This window comes from Camelus dromedarius, chromosome 12, assembly GCF_036321535.1.
Source record: "Camelus dromedarius isolate mCamDro1 chromosome 12, mCamDro1.pat, whole genome shotgun sequence".
Lineage (NCBI taxonomy): Eukaryota > Metazoa > Chordata > Mammalia > Artiodactyla > Camelidae > Camelus > Camelus dromedarius.
The window spans coordinates 33,627,022-33,643,476 of record NC_087447.1 but is presented as its reverse complement, the minus strand read 5'-3'; the positions used below and the strand labels follow the sequence as shown (position 1 = coordinate 33,643,476).

The 16,455-nt window shown below is 49.2% G+C and overlaps 1 protein-coding gene across 1 annotated transcript in view; it reads left to right on the top strand.

Annotated features, from left to right (window-relative positions):
- Window positions 1-2,568: 2,568 nt before the first annotated feature.
- The window catches only part of SLC6A5 (solute carrier family 6 member 5), a 48,645-nt gene continuing 34,758 nt past the window's right edge, over window positions 2,569-16,455 (top strand). Inside the window, exons 1-5 of the mRNA XM_010987480.3 lie at window positions 2,569-3,098; window positions 5,752-5,890; window positions 8,558-8,689; window positions 9,034-9,207; window positions 15,816-15,957. Of these exons, the coding sequence (XP_010985782.3) occupies window positions 2,583-3,098; window positions 5,752-5,890; window positions 8,558-8,689; window positions 9,034-9,207; window positions 15,816-15,957 (1,103 nt within the window). The 5' untranslated portion in view covers window positions 2,569-2,582. The remainder of the gene's footprint in view (window positions 3,099-5,751; window positions 5,891-8,557; window positions 8,690-9,033; window positions 9,208-15,815; window positions 15,958-16,455) is intronic.

Sequence of the window (16,455 nt, the reverse complement as noted above, 5' to 3'; positions counted from 1 at the left end):
TGCCACGGATCCCCTGCTAGTCTCCAAGCCATTCCTTCTTTGTAAAGGTGTTTCCCCTTTCTTATAATTATATCCATTGCTTTGTACCTACTGGAAAGTCCATCTTTGTATCGCCACGGCTTCCCTCACCCCAGCTACAATACCGTAGAATGTCCTCTTGTGGCATCCCAGAGGGCCGTCCCTGACGCCCGGTTGCCGAGATCGTGATTTGGAGGGTCTCTAAGACCTTCCAAGTCCAAATCTTTCCTGGCTGTGGTGAATTTTCATTGAGAGCGACCGGAAGAAAGAATGGATTTCATCTGACTTTGAAAATGACCTAAGAACCATGTTAGTGTTGAAAATAATTTCCTTTTTTTTCTCCATAATATTTTCAGAGGAGATTAAAAATATAATGAGAATAGTCCTGATTTTACTCAGGAATTTCTCGTGTTAATGAAGATAAAATAGAAATGCAGGTACTAGACCTCAATTTTAAGGCGAAAACCCAAGATTCCCCCAACACTGGTTAACTGGGAAGATGGACAGTGGGACTCTGAAGTCCGCATACACTCAAGGTGGGTTCAGCCTTATAAACACAGGACCCGTACAGCCATTGCAGATCTGTGTCGTTTCGTCCAGACCCTTGATCGCTTTCGGGATAATGTTGCAGAATCCGCTGCCTGCAGATTTGGAGAGGCGGCAACGGGATCTAGTCGAAGAGAAAGACTGAAACACGACAATGATTTAAGTCCTTCCCCTGCGCCCACCTCGGCAGCCCAGTCCGCTCTGTTGGCGGCTGCGCCTCAGCTTGGGTGCAGTGGGACGTGTCTCTCCCATGTTTCCCTTAATTAGGAGGAGGCAAACTTCTGTCATCCCTCCCGCCGGCTTCGGTTTAGTAATCAGACCCACATGAGTCACGCTGAACACGCAGCCCCCTCCTGCCCGAGAAACAACTGGCCAGCGTACTTTGGGCTGTTGTCCCTTTAAAACTCGAATCCAAGGGGGTAATGATTTATCAAACTTGTATTATCAAGAAAATGTCAAACGAAGGGCACCTTGCTTTGCACTGACGCAAACTCGGCCTTTCCCAAGGAGATATAGGAAGCGCCGCTCTTGCTGGAGCCAAACCCAGTCTTGTCAATAGCTGGTTTCACTCTACCCGTTCAATCTGTTGCCCGTTTCAGACATGGTGAGTGTTTGCTTTTGTTCATGTAAGAGGAGAGGGGGCTGCGAGGGGTAGGAAGGGCCGATTCGTTTTGGATATTTCTTTCTGAAGTGTTCTATGCATTCTGGAAGGTGAAGGGAGGACAGTTCTCACAGCCGTAGGTACATTGTACTTGTGAGCATCACCTGGGGTCGGGTCGGAGATAGGTTTCTGAGGCTGTGGACCTGAGAGGTTGAAGGAGCCTTCCAACCTCACTATTCCGGGAACTGTCCTTGGTGCTGAAAAGCCAGGTGCCAGTACTGAAGAGCGTCTCTGTGGGTCCTAGAGGCTATTGAGATAAGAATGCTGGCTGGAGCAGAGGTACTTGGATTTGGTGTTCTAAATTAAGGAGTTCTAATATGTGCATTTGTGAAAAGATTAGACGAGAGAGAGGTGTGTGAAGGTAATATGATTATTCTTGCACTATAATAGTAATTATTGATACTAATATTTAGGAAGCCCTGAAAGACAGCGCGAAGGGAAGCCCTGAAAGAGCGCGAAGGGAGAAAGCGGGTGGAAAAACCACCGCTGGCAGTTATTTTCATTTGAATCTCAATTGGGAGAAATCAAGTTAAAATTAGTCGAGAGTTTTGGTTCCCAAGCAAGTGTAGGGGCATGAAGTATGTGAGACTGTCATGAATTCCTGGGGGATGGGGAGGGCCGAAAAACTTTGCCCGTTCTTTTACATATCTGGAAATCTGGAAATGAATGTAGGTTGTGTAAGATAAACCCGGTTACTACCTTATATTTTAAGTCTGGTTTATTACTGTTCTTGTGAGGTTGTCGTTACTGTTATTTTGGTCCCAGCCTTTGCTACCTGGTGGGTGGGGGTAGGTTTTGGAACGCTAAAATTTGTACAACCGATTTGGCCTCAAACACTCGCAGGTGCCAGGGCATCAGCTTTTGTGGCCGCAGCTTGTCTATCGCTTATAAAGGGGGAAAAAAAGCAATGTGCATTGTTGAATGACAAAGGAAATGGGGCGGAAAATTAAAGAATCTTTCTACAATGGTGATGGGGACGTGGGCACCCTACAGCCGTGATCTGAAATCCAAAGAGGACGGGAGCTCATAGCTGTAGGGCTATTTCCACCCTCCACTTCTTCCCTTCCCAAAAACATCTCTGCATCTGAGTTCATCCTCTGTTAGGGAGGAGAATATTAGCTTCTTTATGTCATCTAGTTATCGACGAGACAGACGGATTGAGAAGTACTGATTACAGGTTTTCTTGGAGAAGAAAAAAAAATCCAGATTCCAATTTGTTCCCTCCATATTGTGTCTGGACTTCAGTTGTGAACGTCTCTGTATGTAGATATAGGTATTTTTTAAGCTGCTGTGACTTTTTTTTCTTTTTCGCTCGAACTTCACATTGTGTTTGCAGGATTGCAGTGCTTCCAAGGAAATGAATAAACAACCAGCCAACAGCCTGGAGGCGGCAGTGGCGCCGGGTCACCACGATGGCCCGTGCGCGCCCAGGACGAGCCCGGAGCAGGAGCTTCCCGCGGCTACTGCCGCGCCGCCGCCGCGTGTGCCCAGGTCCGCTTCCACCGGCGCCCAAACTTTCCATTCCCCCGACGCGGGAGCCTGCGAGGCCGAGCTGTCGGGAGTGGGGGATTGCAAATTCAGTAGCCCGCGGGCGCAGGCGGCCTCGGCGGCTCTGCGGGACTTGAGCGAGGCGCATGGTGCGCAGGCCGCCCCTCCTTCAGGGGGCGCCGGGCCCGGCAACGCGCTGCATTGTAAGATTCCGGCCCTGCGTGGCCCAGAGGGGGATGCGAACGTGAGTGTGGGCAAGGGCACCCTGGAGCGGAACAATACCCCGGCCGTAGGCTGGGTGAATATGAGCCAGAGCACCGTGGTGCTGGGGACGGATGGAATCACGTCTGTGCTCCCGGGCAGCGTGGCCGCCGCTGCCGCCCAGGTAAGCAGGTCGCGCTCGAGCCGCGCCGCCTCCCGCTCCCCAGCCGCGGGAGAGGCAAGCCAGGCCGAGGCGGGTGCACGTGTGCTGATGGGGAGACCGGTTGGCAGTGCCAGGTGATGGATGCGGGAGGCAGCTTTGGGGCTTCGGTAACTCGCGCTGCGCTAGGGTCGCCAGTTCAGTGTGCGAGGGCTGCAGCGAGCTTGCCAGAGGGATCTCGACCTTAGGAGCTGCCGCTGCTCTCCCCTTCCCAGCCTCAGTGGTAGCGGAAAGCCAGGTGCAGATTCATTAAGCAGTTGAGGCATTTGGATTCTTACCCCTTTATGCAGACAGGACTCCCCCTCTTGCTAACGACTAATTTCTTAGTTAAAAAAAAAAAAGGAGAAGAAAATATAGAGAAAAACCTGGGGGGCATAATACTGTAAGTCCTGTAGCCTTTGCACTGCGAGTTACATTTATCATACGAGAACTCACGTGATGAGAGGTGGTTTACATGAGGCCATTATTGAGTTTAAGCCTCAGGGCAGATCTTTTGCTCAGGGCCCCTTCCAAAACCCAGTACCTAACTTTATATATATATATGTATATTTCCCTTAAAGTACCTCTCTCAACTGTATAAGCTTCAGGCCCCATAAACCTGGATTCACCCCCTGCATTTGAGCCTTTACTCTCAACCAGAGGCACAAAAAATCCCATAGAGCAAATCCCATTCCTGGGTTATGGATGAGACATCTATTACTGGTGGTCCCTCTCCCTTAGGGACTTTTGCCTTCTTCCATTTCCCTCCAGTCTCGCTCCCTCCTTCCCTGATCTCTTCTTTCCTGTCTTGTGTCACTTACTTCAGCTCTTCCTTCCCCACTGCCGCCTTTTCCACTGTCTCCTCTCCTCCCCTGGGCTCAAGGGCTAAGCTTGTGAATCTAGCAATGGGCTCTTGAACCAGAGCATCCGCCTGTGTGAAATCTAGGGATCATATAGCCCTTCTCAGTTTCTCTAGTGTTTGTAAACACACACACACACACACACACACACACACACACACACACACACACACACACACGCCCACACGCCCACGCTTATCCACACACCCACACAGCAGGACTAGAAAAGAACATAAACCTAGGATTTCCCAGTCACCCTTGCTTTTCAAGTCCACGTCTGGAGCGGCCAGCTGTGTGCATTAACTGCCTGTGACAGCCTATGCCCAACTGTGTGACCCCAGGTGGAGGCAGAAAATGTGTTTCACATGCCTTGCTTAACCTCCGCACTGCGACAAAGGAGCCGGAACTCCCACCCTTTCTATCTCTGGAAGAACTGGGGATGGGGGAAGGCTGGAGGTGGTATGTGTAGGGAGGAGTGCAGCGGGATGTTGAAGCTGTTCAGTAGAGAGATCAAGCCCTTCCTTCGCCTGTTTTTAGCTCTGCCCATCTTTCTGATTCTTGCCTTTCTGACACCCACCTTGGCCCTGCTTCTCTCTCCCCAAGACTTCCTTCCCATCTTGGCAGCTGCTTCTTTATCCTCCATGGCCCGTGGAACAGGCCAGTGTGGATATGCCAAGTTGCTGGACTAGGAGGTGGAAGGTGACTGAGTAGGTGGAAGCCAGGCAGTGGCTTGGGTCCCTGGAAGCTTTGTGTGATGTCTGGGTGTCCCAAATGTTTTCTGGGTTTATTCAAGATGGCTTCAACCATAGCTTTTTCTGCTTAGCAGTGGAGGCATTCCAGAACCAGGGACTGCCCCAAGAAAGCATCTTAGTGTGAGCTTGGAGACGTGAACCTCAAAGACCTATAGACTGCTGGAGCTGAATGGTGCCTCAAGGGATAGTGATTCTGAGCCCCTCATTTTACAGATGGGTACACAGAGGCTCACAGAGAGCTAGTGGATTGCCTGGGTTTATCCAGCTGTGTAGTAGTAAAGTTTAGACCAGAACACAAGGTTTTTGATGTCCTGTCTCTTTCCATATCTGCTTTCTTTGTTCTCCCTCTCCTTTCACCCCCACATCTCCCTCCTTCTATCTCCCTTGCCCTAGTGCTGAAAGGTGCCCCCCTTCAATTAGCTGACCATGCAGATTCTGCCCCTAGACTTTAGAGAAAGTGAGTCAGGGGCTCTGGCTGGCTTCAGACATTGCAGCTCTTTTTCTGGCCTTAGCATAGGCTCCAAAAAAAGAAAGAGCTGAGGAAGGGGTACGTTGAGGAATTTTGGGGGGAGGGGTTTGTTAGGGACGTGCTTGCTGGGGATGATCTAGGCATGATATTGGGGGCCTGCTTGCCAGAGAACTCTGGGTCAGGGATTGGGGATGGGGACGGGAATGGAGGGACCTGCTTGCAATCAACCCACAGGTTCAAGGTTGGGGAAGGCTGCTTGCTGGTGTGACCTGACTGCAGAACTGGGGAAAGAGGGCTTCAGGAGTCTATGGATCTTCAGATCAGAGTTGGGAGCCTGCTTGCTGAGAAACTCTCAGTGCAAGGTTGAGGGGTCAGGGCCCTGCCTGTAGATGCATCCTCTCTTCAGAATTGGGGTCTTGCTTGCCGATGCATCCTCGGTTGAATAGTGGGGGCCTGCTTGCTGGGAAGGACCCTCAGCAGAGGGGAAGGGGTGGAATGGGGCCTGCTTGCGTACCTACCCGGGGCTCTTATCCGACCATGTGCTTTTCCGCCCCCAGGAGGACGAGCAAGGGGATGAGAATAAGGCCCGAGGGAACTGGTCCAGCAAACTGGACTTCATCCTGTCCATGGTGGGGTATGCAGTGGGGCTGGGCAATGTCTGGAGGTTTCCCTACCTGGCCTTCCAGAACGGGGGAGGTATGGCTTTAACACTCTTTCGGCCTTTAACACTTTGCGGCGTGGTGGGGCGGGCACTTGCGGGTTGGCGGGAGACCCAGAGCCCCAGGACTGGAAGAGCCGAGAGGAGGCTCAGGGCAGCCTCCTCATGCTCCAGCTCCATCCCCTGTAGGCATCTGTGCAAAGTCAGAAGGCAGGAGCTACACAGACTAGATCCATGAAGCTTTTATCTGGAGTTGGAGCTCAGGGAAGAAGTGGGTCCAAAGGACCACCCTCCCACCCCCCACACTGGTCTAGCCTGATTCACTTGATCATTGACACGAGGAAATTCAAACCCTAATTTAGCCTACAAGTATTTCCATAGCCACCACACTCAGAGCACCTAAACGACTTTAGAACCAGGAAATGTGCAGTCCTGGACACTGAATGAAGGATGTGTTAACGATAACCTGGAAGTCTGAGCCTGCATAGGAGACACTGGGAATGGATGCTTGGGTCGTGCGGAACGCAGGATGCAGGCGAAGCAGGAGGTGGGAGCATGGTGGGGCTGGGGTTGTGCTCTCAAGAGTCTATTGCTGGGGGAGGGTATAGCTCAGTGGTAGAGCACATGCTTAGCGTGCACGAGGTCCTGGGTTCAATCCCCAATACCTCCATTAAAAACAAATATATAAATAAACCTAATCCCCCCCACCTAAATAAACAAACAAACAAGTAATAAATGCTCAACACTGTAAAAAAAAAGGTCTATTGAAAGTACACACATATGCATCCTCTTGGGCAAGAGCAGAGCATATTTGACTTTAGCAAAATCGTTTAGCAAAAGTGGTTTCCGTATCAGTTGTCCTAACTGGGTGGAAGAAAAACCATTTCTAAATTGGAGAGGATGCCAGTTAGCCAGGCACCAGCTGCCAGGCCTCTAGGATCCAGTGTACCTCTCCTGTCCCCACCGAAGAGGGACTTGGCACAGTCAAGGTCCCCTATGCTTGCCTTCCAAACGTTGAGGTGCCACCTGGCGGGGTTAACTGACAAGTCAAGTCCCCTGTAGGAATAGGAATTTGCACCTAGGATTCCCTTTCACAGCCTCTCAATTGGAATAAAGAGACCAGAAATGCGTCCCTCTCCCCATCGGGTTAGGCAGCTTCAATTTTTGTTTTTGGTCTCCTGGGTAGGCTCGAAGCACAGGGATGAGGGACAGGTGCTGCACCACGTGACGATGAAAACGGAAAAATATCTTATCACCCCTCCCCCTAATTCCAAATTAGGACACGCTGACAAGTATTTATGAGGAGTACAGAGTGTTTGCAATCAGAGGTACCCTGGAAACAGAAGAACGCAGGCTGGCCACTGGCAAATGGGCGCCCCAACTGTGTTTCCACCTGATTTTCTGCAGGGAGTCCCCAGACCAGGGTGCAGGCAGTGGGCCGGAGGTGCTGTAATAAGGCTTGCAGTGCCAGGAAGGGGGCAGGACACCGAGGATGGGGGTGGGAAGGGAGTCCCAGTCAAGGGAGCGTGGCAGCTCTGCAGCCCCACTGCTCAGCTGGACAAGTTGGAAGGGGCCCGCGCTTGGCTCGAGGGATCTACTAAGTGCTGACCAGGAGCTGCGCCACGCGGGGTCTGGCTCCGGCCCTCCGCGCTGGCAGAGGTCGCCCTTCCTCCCTCCCAGGAGCAAAAGAGAAGGATTACACAATCCACATCCTTCAAAAACACTTTCAGGGGAGGATTAAGCAAGACCACTGATTTTACTCCCCAGCGCTCCATAGCCTTCCTTGTGGGGAGAGGCCCTGGCAGGAACAGCCCTTCCTGCAGAAAGAGTGGACAAGAGAAAGTGCAGCTTTCCTTCTGTCCAGCCCGCTGGCATCTCGAGTCCTTGAATTGGTTCTGACTCTGCAAAGCATTTTCTGGTCCAAACCTTTTCAAAGATCAGGGCTCTTCCCCAAGCCGTGCCCCCAAATCCCCCCCCACAAACTCAAAGAATCCTTGAAGATAAAGAACCCAGAGAAGCCTCAGCAAGTCTCTGGAGGCCTGCCAGCTACTGTTGCCTAGACTGGGCATTTTGGGGAAGAGAGAGATGAAGGATCAACACCAGGGGCCCACAGTCTAGATGAGACACCCACATAAATATTGCCAAGTGTTCAGCCCCTGGGGAGAGGTACTGTAGCAGGACAGAGAAGGGAGACTTCCTGGAGGAGGAGGCATTTGAGTTGCCCTTGAGGGATGGAAGGGACTTCTAAGGCAGAGAAGGAAGTTGAGTGTGTGTGATGGCTGTGGTGGTGAGGAAGGGGATATCCCGGCCACCTGTCTGGCCGAGCAGGTCCAACCCTGGGTGGCAGGTATGCAGGTAATGTAAGTTGAAGGCTCCTGGAATCTACCTTAGCAGATTTTAGGTTCTTGGAGGGCTGAGGTGCCAATGAGATTTCACCAGTCAAAGGTGTAGATTTGTTGAACGCTGGAAGGGCTTCATTTGGGGATGTTGAAGTACTAGAATAAGAAAAAGAAAAAAAGAGACAGAGACAAGAATAAAACTCAACCAGTAAATCTCTTAAATGTCCCGGGGTGCCTGTGCTTGAGCTAGAATACCAAAAGCTTCTTGGAGAAGGAGAGGGAGCCAGCTGCCTCCCTGGAGAGGGCAGGTGGAACCCGCTGGCCTGGACCTCCTGGGGCTCTCACCTCCTGCTCTCTCTTTCCAAGGTGCTTTCCTCATCCCCTACCTGATGATGCTGGCTCTGGCGGGGCTGCCCATCTTCTTCCTCGAGGTGTCCCTGGGCCAGTTTGCCAGCCAGGGGCCGGTGTCCGTGTGGAAGGCCATCCCAGCCCTACAAGGTGAGTCCCCCTTCCTCCCTGTTTCCTCAGCCCTCCCCTGCCCTCTCTGGCACCACGTGGTCCCAGAGAGGGAGATCTGTTTTGTGATCTGGAGAACCCACTCCCTCCTTCTTTATTTGATCCATTCCACCTCTGGGGCCCCCTGAAGAATGGCCCAAGCTCGCCTCTGGCATGATTCTGTTCCTGACAGAATGCCTCAGTGTAGACACAGAGTCCACTCCACGATTAGCATATCCATCTGTAAGAAAGCGCCAAGACCTAGGTCCCCACCCTGTACCCAACTGTAAGAATACCACAGAATGCGATTTGGGTGGAGTGAACCCCTGGAACTTTTGCTTCCGCAGGCTGTGGCATCGCAATGCTGATCATCTCCGTCCTAATAGCCATATACTACAATGTGATTATTTGCTACACACTTTTCTACCTGTTTGCCTCCTTTGTGTCTGTGCTGCCCTGGGGTTCCTGCAACAACCCTTGGAACACGCCAGAATGCAAAGATAAAACCAAACTTTTATTAGGTAAGTTTGGGTATACCTACTCTAGGTGAACTATTCATTTCATTCATTCATTCATTCATTCATTCATTCAGTAGAGATTAACTGAGCACATATTATGTTCGTCAGGTCCTGTGCTAGGTGCTGGGGGCACAGAGATTAAAACCAACATCAAATATAGTTCTTTCCAATATTTAAGGAGCTCATGACCTAAAGGAGGGGTAATCAAATTTTTGTTTGCTCATGAATAGCTGGATATTTGTTAAAATGTAAAATTACAAGCCCACCAGATAGTCTGATTTACTTGATTTGGGTGCGGTTGGGAAATCTGCATTGTAGTGAGGTCCTCAGGTGACTCATTTGCATGGTATAGTTTGTAAAGCAATGAGGTATAGAGTCTAGGAGAGGGATACATCAGTTCCCGGGTCCACATTTGACAAAATGCTGTCCAGTGCATGGGATAAATACAAGAACAGACACTTAGGCTGAGGACCCAAAATGTCCATAATGCAGTACCTTGGAGAGAGCAAGGCTGCCTGGGGAGGCAGAGGGTCTTCCTGGAGGATGATCGTTCTGACCTGAAATCCACTGGGACTTGAGGACTTGGGGGACCTGTCAGTTTGCTGGGTCAAAGGCAGGAAAGTGATGGGGAGGAGGAGCACGGGGGTGTGGCTGGCAAGGCTTCTGATCTGTAAGAGGTTTTTGCCCCTGATAGGAGGTGTGTTTGTTTGGGTCAGGTGACTTCTCTTCTCTGGATCTCAGTTTTCCTCATTTGAAAAGCAGAAATAATAACAATCTTCTTCATCCTACTTACCTCACAGGGTTGCTGGAAGGAGAAAAGAACTGGAAGATGTGATAGTAGTTGGGAAAGTATACAGAGAGAAGGTGCTAGCGTCAGTTGCCTTTCATGGGCACCAGTAAGCATGTAGTTTCTTCTTCCCCTGGCAGATCTTTATTCCCCTTAAGCCGTATCTGGCTGAAGTCAGAATCCTGTGATCTCTCTCTGATTGATTCTTAGTGTGTTGTTCTCCCAAACCAGCTCTTTTGCCCTGACAGCCTGCACACTACAGAACTAGTACATAAGGCTTTGACTGTGTAGGAGAGAAAGATGATCCTTTCCTGCCACCGCCCCCCCCCCCAGAGAGATGCACATTCTGGAAGGCAGTAATTCACACTGGTGTATTTTTACACACATGTGCATGTACGTACACACCACATCCAGCTTCCACCTGGCGAGGCTTTGAATGAGACTGCAGGGGAGCTAAAGCTAGAGCTCTGTGCCCATCAAATTCAAACACAGTGCCCCTGAAGTGCTCAGGAATGGGGGGATGGAGATTTGAGGGGTTCCCAGGTGTGTGGCCCACTAGTAGAATGACCAAGTGTAAGTGTTCCTAGACTCTGGGCCTCAGTGCCCTCATAAAGATGGTCACTCTTTATGCTCTCCATGCTGATGGAGTCTTGACGTAGAGCAGTGGCTCCCGGCGCAAGCTGCTACCCATTAGAACTGGCAGAACTAGCAAATCAAGACCTCACTTAAGGTCCACCCCAGACCAATTAAATTGGACTATCTGGGATTGGAACCCGGGAATCTGTCATTTTACAATTTCCCAGGTGCGCCCGGGGGTAAGGACGACAAGGTAGGAGTTTGCCCACATCCCTTAATTAGGCTGCCCTTACCGATTTTTGGAGTGGAGTGCCCACCTTCTTTGCCCTGCAGTCCCTAGCAGCTCAGGGTCGCCTCTGCAAAGCTGCTGTCCGAGAGAATCCCCCTCGGAAAGTCAGCTGTTCACAGACAACCAACCGCCTGCTACCAGAATGGATTCCCCCAAATGGTGGCCATGTTGGCAAAGTGCATTTTCCAGGATGTGGGGTCTGGAATGGAGAAAAACCTCAAGGTCACCCCCGTGCCCTGCCTCTCTTTTCCAGACCATGTCTGGGAGGGGAGTCACTTTCCAAGGGCGTGCCTGCTGGAGGAGGGCTGTTGCCTTGATTCAGCCTCCCAGGAAGTTTCCCGGGGCACTTCCCTCAGGGACCATGTGGGTCCTGAGCTCTGTGGTAGACCTGGGATTTGATCCTAGGTTGCCTGCCTCCCAAGGCCATGGTCCGAACCACCATGATAAATGCTTCCCAGTCTACAAAGCAGCTACCTGAATGATGTCTCCACTGTTCCTATTAAGAGCCCTATGTGTGCTGAAGGGCAGGGGACATGATCATTATTTCGCAGGTCTAAGGCCTACACTCGAAGGCTTAGAGGGTGGAGGTATCAGGACGTGACTCTCAGGGTAGAGCCAGCACAGGGATTCGGGTCTCATAACCAAATTCTCTGCTCATCCAGCGTTCTCGAAGGTTCTACCCTATCAGTTCTGGCAGAATGACATCTGTCCAGGTGTCCCCTACTGCTGTTTGTAGCCATGATTCTAGGGGGTGAAAGGAAAGCTTATTTGAACAGTAGTTTGACTTAGTAATTCCACTTCTGGGGATCCATCTTAAGAGGAAAATTCAAGACAGAGGTAAGGACTATATGAGATTGTTCATGGCAGCCACATTTGCAATCTAGGAAAACGCTAGACAAACTAAGACATGTAACAAAAATTCAGTAATTCCATGGTTCAAATAAATTATGGTGCGTCCATAGGATGAGGTATTGTATGGTCATTAAAAATCAATATTCTTAAGATGTAGGGAAATTGTCAGCATGTTGTGTTAAATGTAAAAGCAGGATGCAGATTTGTAGTATAATTTCATTTTTACTAACAATATATGCTGGCTAGAAAACATACAGAAAGGTGATACCCTGAAAGTTAACTGGTAGATTTGGGCCATTTTTTTCCCTACATTTTCTATCAGGGATGTGTGTTTATTTTATAGTTGGAGACTATGTTTGTATATGTATGTATACGTGTACGTGTATACATATGTATCTATGGTATGCATTTTATTTATTTATTTATTTTACAGCAAGTTGAGCACAGTGGCTGGGCCAGGCATGTGGGTCGGGGTGTCCCTGGTTTTGTGGAATTTTTAGTCTGGTTCACACTATCCCAGGGAACACAAAAGGCAGAGTGAAGACATTATATAGCTAAGCACATTGTTGTCCACTGGTACAAGCCATAAAAACAATGCAAGCTCTGAGCAGAGAGAGACAATGGACATTGTTCACTCTGATTAGTCCCTGGAATCATACGGACAGGCCGTGCAGACCTTCTCTCATTCTTAGGTAGTGCTTTAATTTTTTTGGTCTGTTTGTTAAAATTGGGAGTGTCGACCCCCCCTTTCTTGGTTCACCCCTGCACCTGTTCCTCACGGGGTCATCCACGCATGACGGTGTCCCGTTCCTGGGGCCAGGCGACCCCTTGCGGAAGTGTTGATCCTTGGGGCCCTGGGATGACTTAGAAAAGGGGGCGCTGGCCTGGCTCAGAGACACAGGCAACTTTGTGGCCCACTGCTCTACCGGACAAGACAGGTGTCCGGACAGCAGGGTCTCAGGCTGACTCCCACGTGGCCATTCTGAGACAGGATTATTTAAGACGGAAAACTCCCTCCCTGGTGCAGTGTTCCACAAATGACCTTCCAGGCTCACCTTTGTCCTCACAACCCGATAACCACCCTACGCTATTACAGAGGACAGCGGGTCCCAGGAGAGTGGGGTAGATTGCCTACCATGATGACCTTCACTCATAGAGGGGTTTATCCCGTCACCCCGCGGCTCTGCTGGGGACATACTGCCAGGGAGCCCTGCCTCACCTACTGCCGGGGATGCCAGGACCCTGTACCTGCCCCAGCCCCGGGCAACAGCCCTGGCACAGTCCATCGGTAGAGGCTGAGTTTGCCACACATTTCTAAGGTGTAGGTTGTAAGAGAGGTGGTCTGTCTTGGGGGCACTCAGCCGCCCAGGTATCTATAATGTCTAAGGGCTAATCCATGCCCTGCCGAGTGAGACCAGGGACTGTTCTGTGAAATTAGGAGCTAGTTGGGTCATTTCAAATGGGAACAATATAAATACCATTTCTATTTCTGGAATGGCTTAATTTTCATTAGAACTTTAATTAAATGGTTCCTTTTCTCCCTAGCCTTTCCTGGGCTTTCATTTATTAATCATTGCCCTCGTAAAGAGAATCCCATTCGAACAGCTTCCAATTCAGCACGATCCTTATCTCCGTTCTTTGTTCAGGGTTGCTGGGCCGGAGCTCACTGATGGTCTTGGCCCATTATTTCCTTTGCTGGCAGACCTGGAGGCGCAGTGCGCTGGGAAGCACGCTTCTGCCGCCCAGTGGCAGGAAGGGATATTGCGGGAGGCTCGAGGCTGCAGGGAGCCGAGCTGCAGTGCCGCAGGAATGCAGGAACGCTGTAACCTTGCACTGCAGCAGCGAGCGAGCAGTGATCCAGAGAGGCTTTCTAGGGATGCTGCTCGCGTGCTTCTCAGTGGCAGTTTTGGAAGCAAGCGATTTATCGTTTGCCCGCATTGTTTGCGATCTCGTCCATCTTAGGGGGTGGACGTACTTTTTGGCAGGAGGGCGAGAAATAACTTCTGTGCTTTACATACAGAAGAGGGAGATGGATGGTGCTTTGTCTTCATTCAGGTCGCTGCTGGGGGAAGCAAATGCTTCCTCAGTAAACAGCTGATAGTTATTGGGTCAGAATCCCCCTGAAACTCTTTGTTATTTGATTAAAGAATATAATGCTGAGTAACAAGGTATTTTGAGGACTCTAAAAACGGTGGTTCTTGAAACCTGGAGACATTTGGCAATGTTTGGGTTGTCACAGTGGGGGGGGGGGTAGATGCTCCTGGCATCTAGTACACAGAGACCAGAGATGCTGCTAATACCCTGCAATGCACAGGACAGCCCCCCGACCCCTACCACAGAGAATTTTCTGGTCCCAAATGTCAGTAGTACTGCCGCTCAGAAAAACTCAGGTCTGAAGAACTAGTCAGAGGGAAGGAATTCTTATAAGCACAGTTTTAAATTTTATCCAGTATCCTGAGATATCCTGGGGGGGGGATGTGTGGGAGGCAGGAGATAATTTATGGCTGGCAGGTGGGATGAGAGACGATGTTGGGGACTAGAGATGCTCACCCCATGAAAAGGTATAATAATGATGGTTGTGTTATGGCTAAATTTTATTGAGTCCAACTGTGTGCTAGGTATTGCATGAAATTTTTTCATTCACAATCTCACTTAATTTGATTCTTGCAACAGCCTTCAAACTAGATACACTATTATGAGGCTTGGACAGATAAAGGAGTTTGTCTAAGCTCTCAGGGCTAGAATTCCTGAACCCATACATAGTCTTACCCGCTTTACTGTTCCAGAGGGCATAAATTGGGAGTCCATGCACCAGATCTAGGCTGCATCTACTTTTTAATTTTTTTTTTTTTGGTCCACTGTATTTAAAGACAATTTGGCCTTACTTCCAAGATTTTAAAATGGAGACATTTCATCCAAATATCCGGATCTTCTGCATCTTTTTATCAAAACACCTGGAAAAGCATGACACTGATTGGCTGGTACAGTTGTCCCTCAGTATGCACAGGATTGGTTCCAGGGGCCCCTGTGGATACCAAAATCTTTGGATGCTGAAGTCCCTTATATAAAATGGCATAGTTCAATGAAAACAGTATTCAGCCAAGCACCACTGAAATTTCAATCTGCAGTTGGTGAATCCTCAAATATAAAACACGTGGATACAGAGGGCGTACTGTATGCTCTGTTTTGCCACAGTCCTCACCACTCCTTTTTACCTTCCACTTTATACCTTTCTTATTTGTGTCACTAGCCTGGCTTCTGAAGGTATCTGAGTTTATGTTCCCTGCTCTCTGCTTCCCAGTAGAGTGGTTCAAAGCATGGTCATCAAAGAGAGAGGGACTGTTCGCTTCCTGGTTCTGCTGTGTGACCTTGGCAAGCAAACCACACTTCTCTGTGCCTGGTTTCTTTATCTGTAATACAGAGATAATAACAATGCCTGCCTCACGGAGGTGATGTGAGGCTCAAATTGGTTCATGCATTAAAGCACTTAAAACAGCACAGGGTAAGTGACTAGTGAGTGTTAGTTATTGTTGTTATTGTTACTTCTCATTCCTTTATAAGATAATATCCTTTGGCATTAATCCTGGTGGGCTCTTTATCGAAAGTGTCTGTCAGGCTGTCAGAGAGACATTGTAATATGGTCAGAAGGACTTCAGTTTCTGCCTCATTTAAAATGAGGCACCTCGCAGGTTTTATCAGACTTAATAATGGATAAAGTGTCCAGCATGGTGCCTGACACACGAAGACTCACCTGGTCGGTTCCCTGTCCCCATCCCAGCCTGGGTCAGGTTTCTCACCCTCAGCACTATGGACACTATGGACAAAAAAAAAAAAAAAAAAAGTGAAAAAAAGAAAAACAAGTGCTTGCCATGTAGAGATGCTCCCTCATTACTGGGCATTGCTGGGGATACTGGGGGCTCTGGGATGAATAACATACAATTCTGAAGTTCATTTGCATCAAGGTTTGCGCCATTAATGCCTTTCCAAAGTTACTCTTCAATATTTGGCAAATGTTTTTGGCTTTTGTTTTTCAGTTGCTAGAAAGATACAGGTGTCTGTTTTCTGTACAGATTTCGCTGTGTTTTCATTCCGTCCTCTTCTAAACAGATTCCTGTGTGATCAATGACCATCCCAAAATACAGATCAAGAACTCAACTTTCTGCATGACTGCCTATCCCAACCTGACGATGGTTAACGTCACCAGCCAGGCCAATAAGACATTTGTCAGTGGGAGTGAAGAGTATTTCAAGTAAGATTTTTTTTTTTAACTTTCTAAGAGAAACCCAGTGAATTAGTGTCTATCCAGTTTGTAGACTAGAGGTATGGGTGGCCCGAGGGATGGGTGGCCTCCCTCTGCACACTCCCTACCTGCTCAAGTGATCAGGGAGAAAGATTTTTTTTTCCTCTGGTTTGGCTTCTGAGAGCAGACTGCTGTGTCCTTTGGTCCCAGAGAGGAGAGGTGGCTGATTGCTGGTGGGGACAGAATTGGTGCTTGCTGCTCTAATTCATGATGTTGACGACAAAAGCATTGCAAAACCTTCATCCACTCTGATCTAAGTAGACCTTCGTTAACTAGGTTTTTTTTTTTTTGGTCTGCATTTGTGAAGGGAAGAGAGGCAAAAAGTAAGAAAACAAGTCATAGTCAATGATGTAGTTTAAAGAAATAATTCTTTCTTTCTCTCTTTCTCTTTTAAAACAGTTGTGTCTTAGTTTTGTATTTTCTACATCCATTTTGCTAGGCATTGAG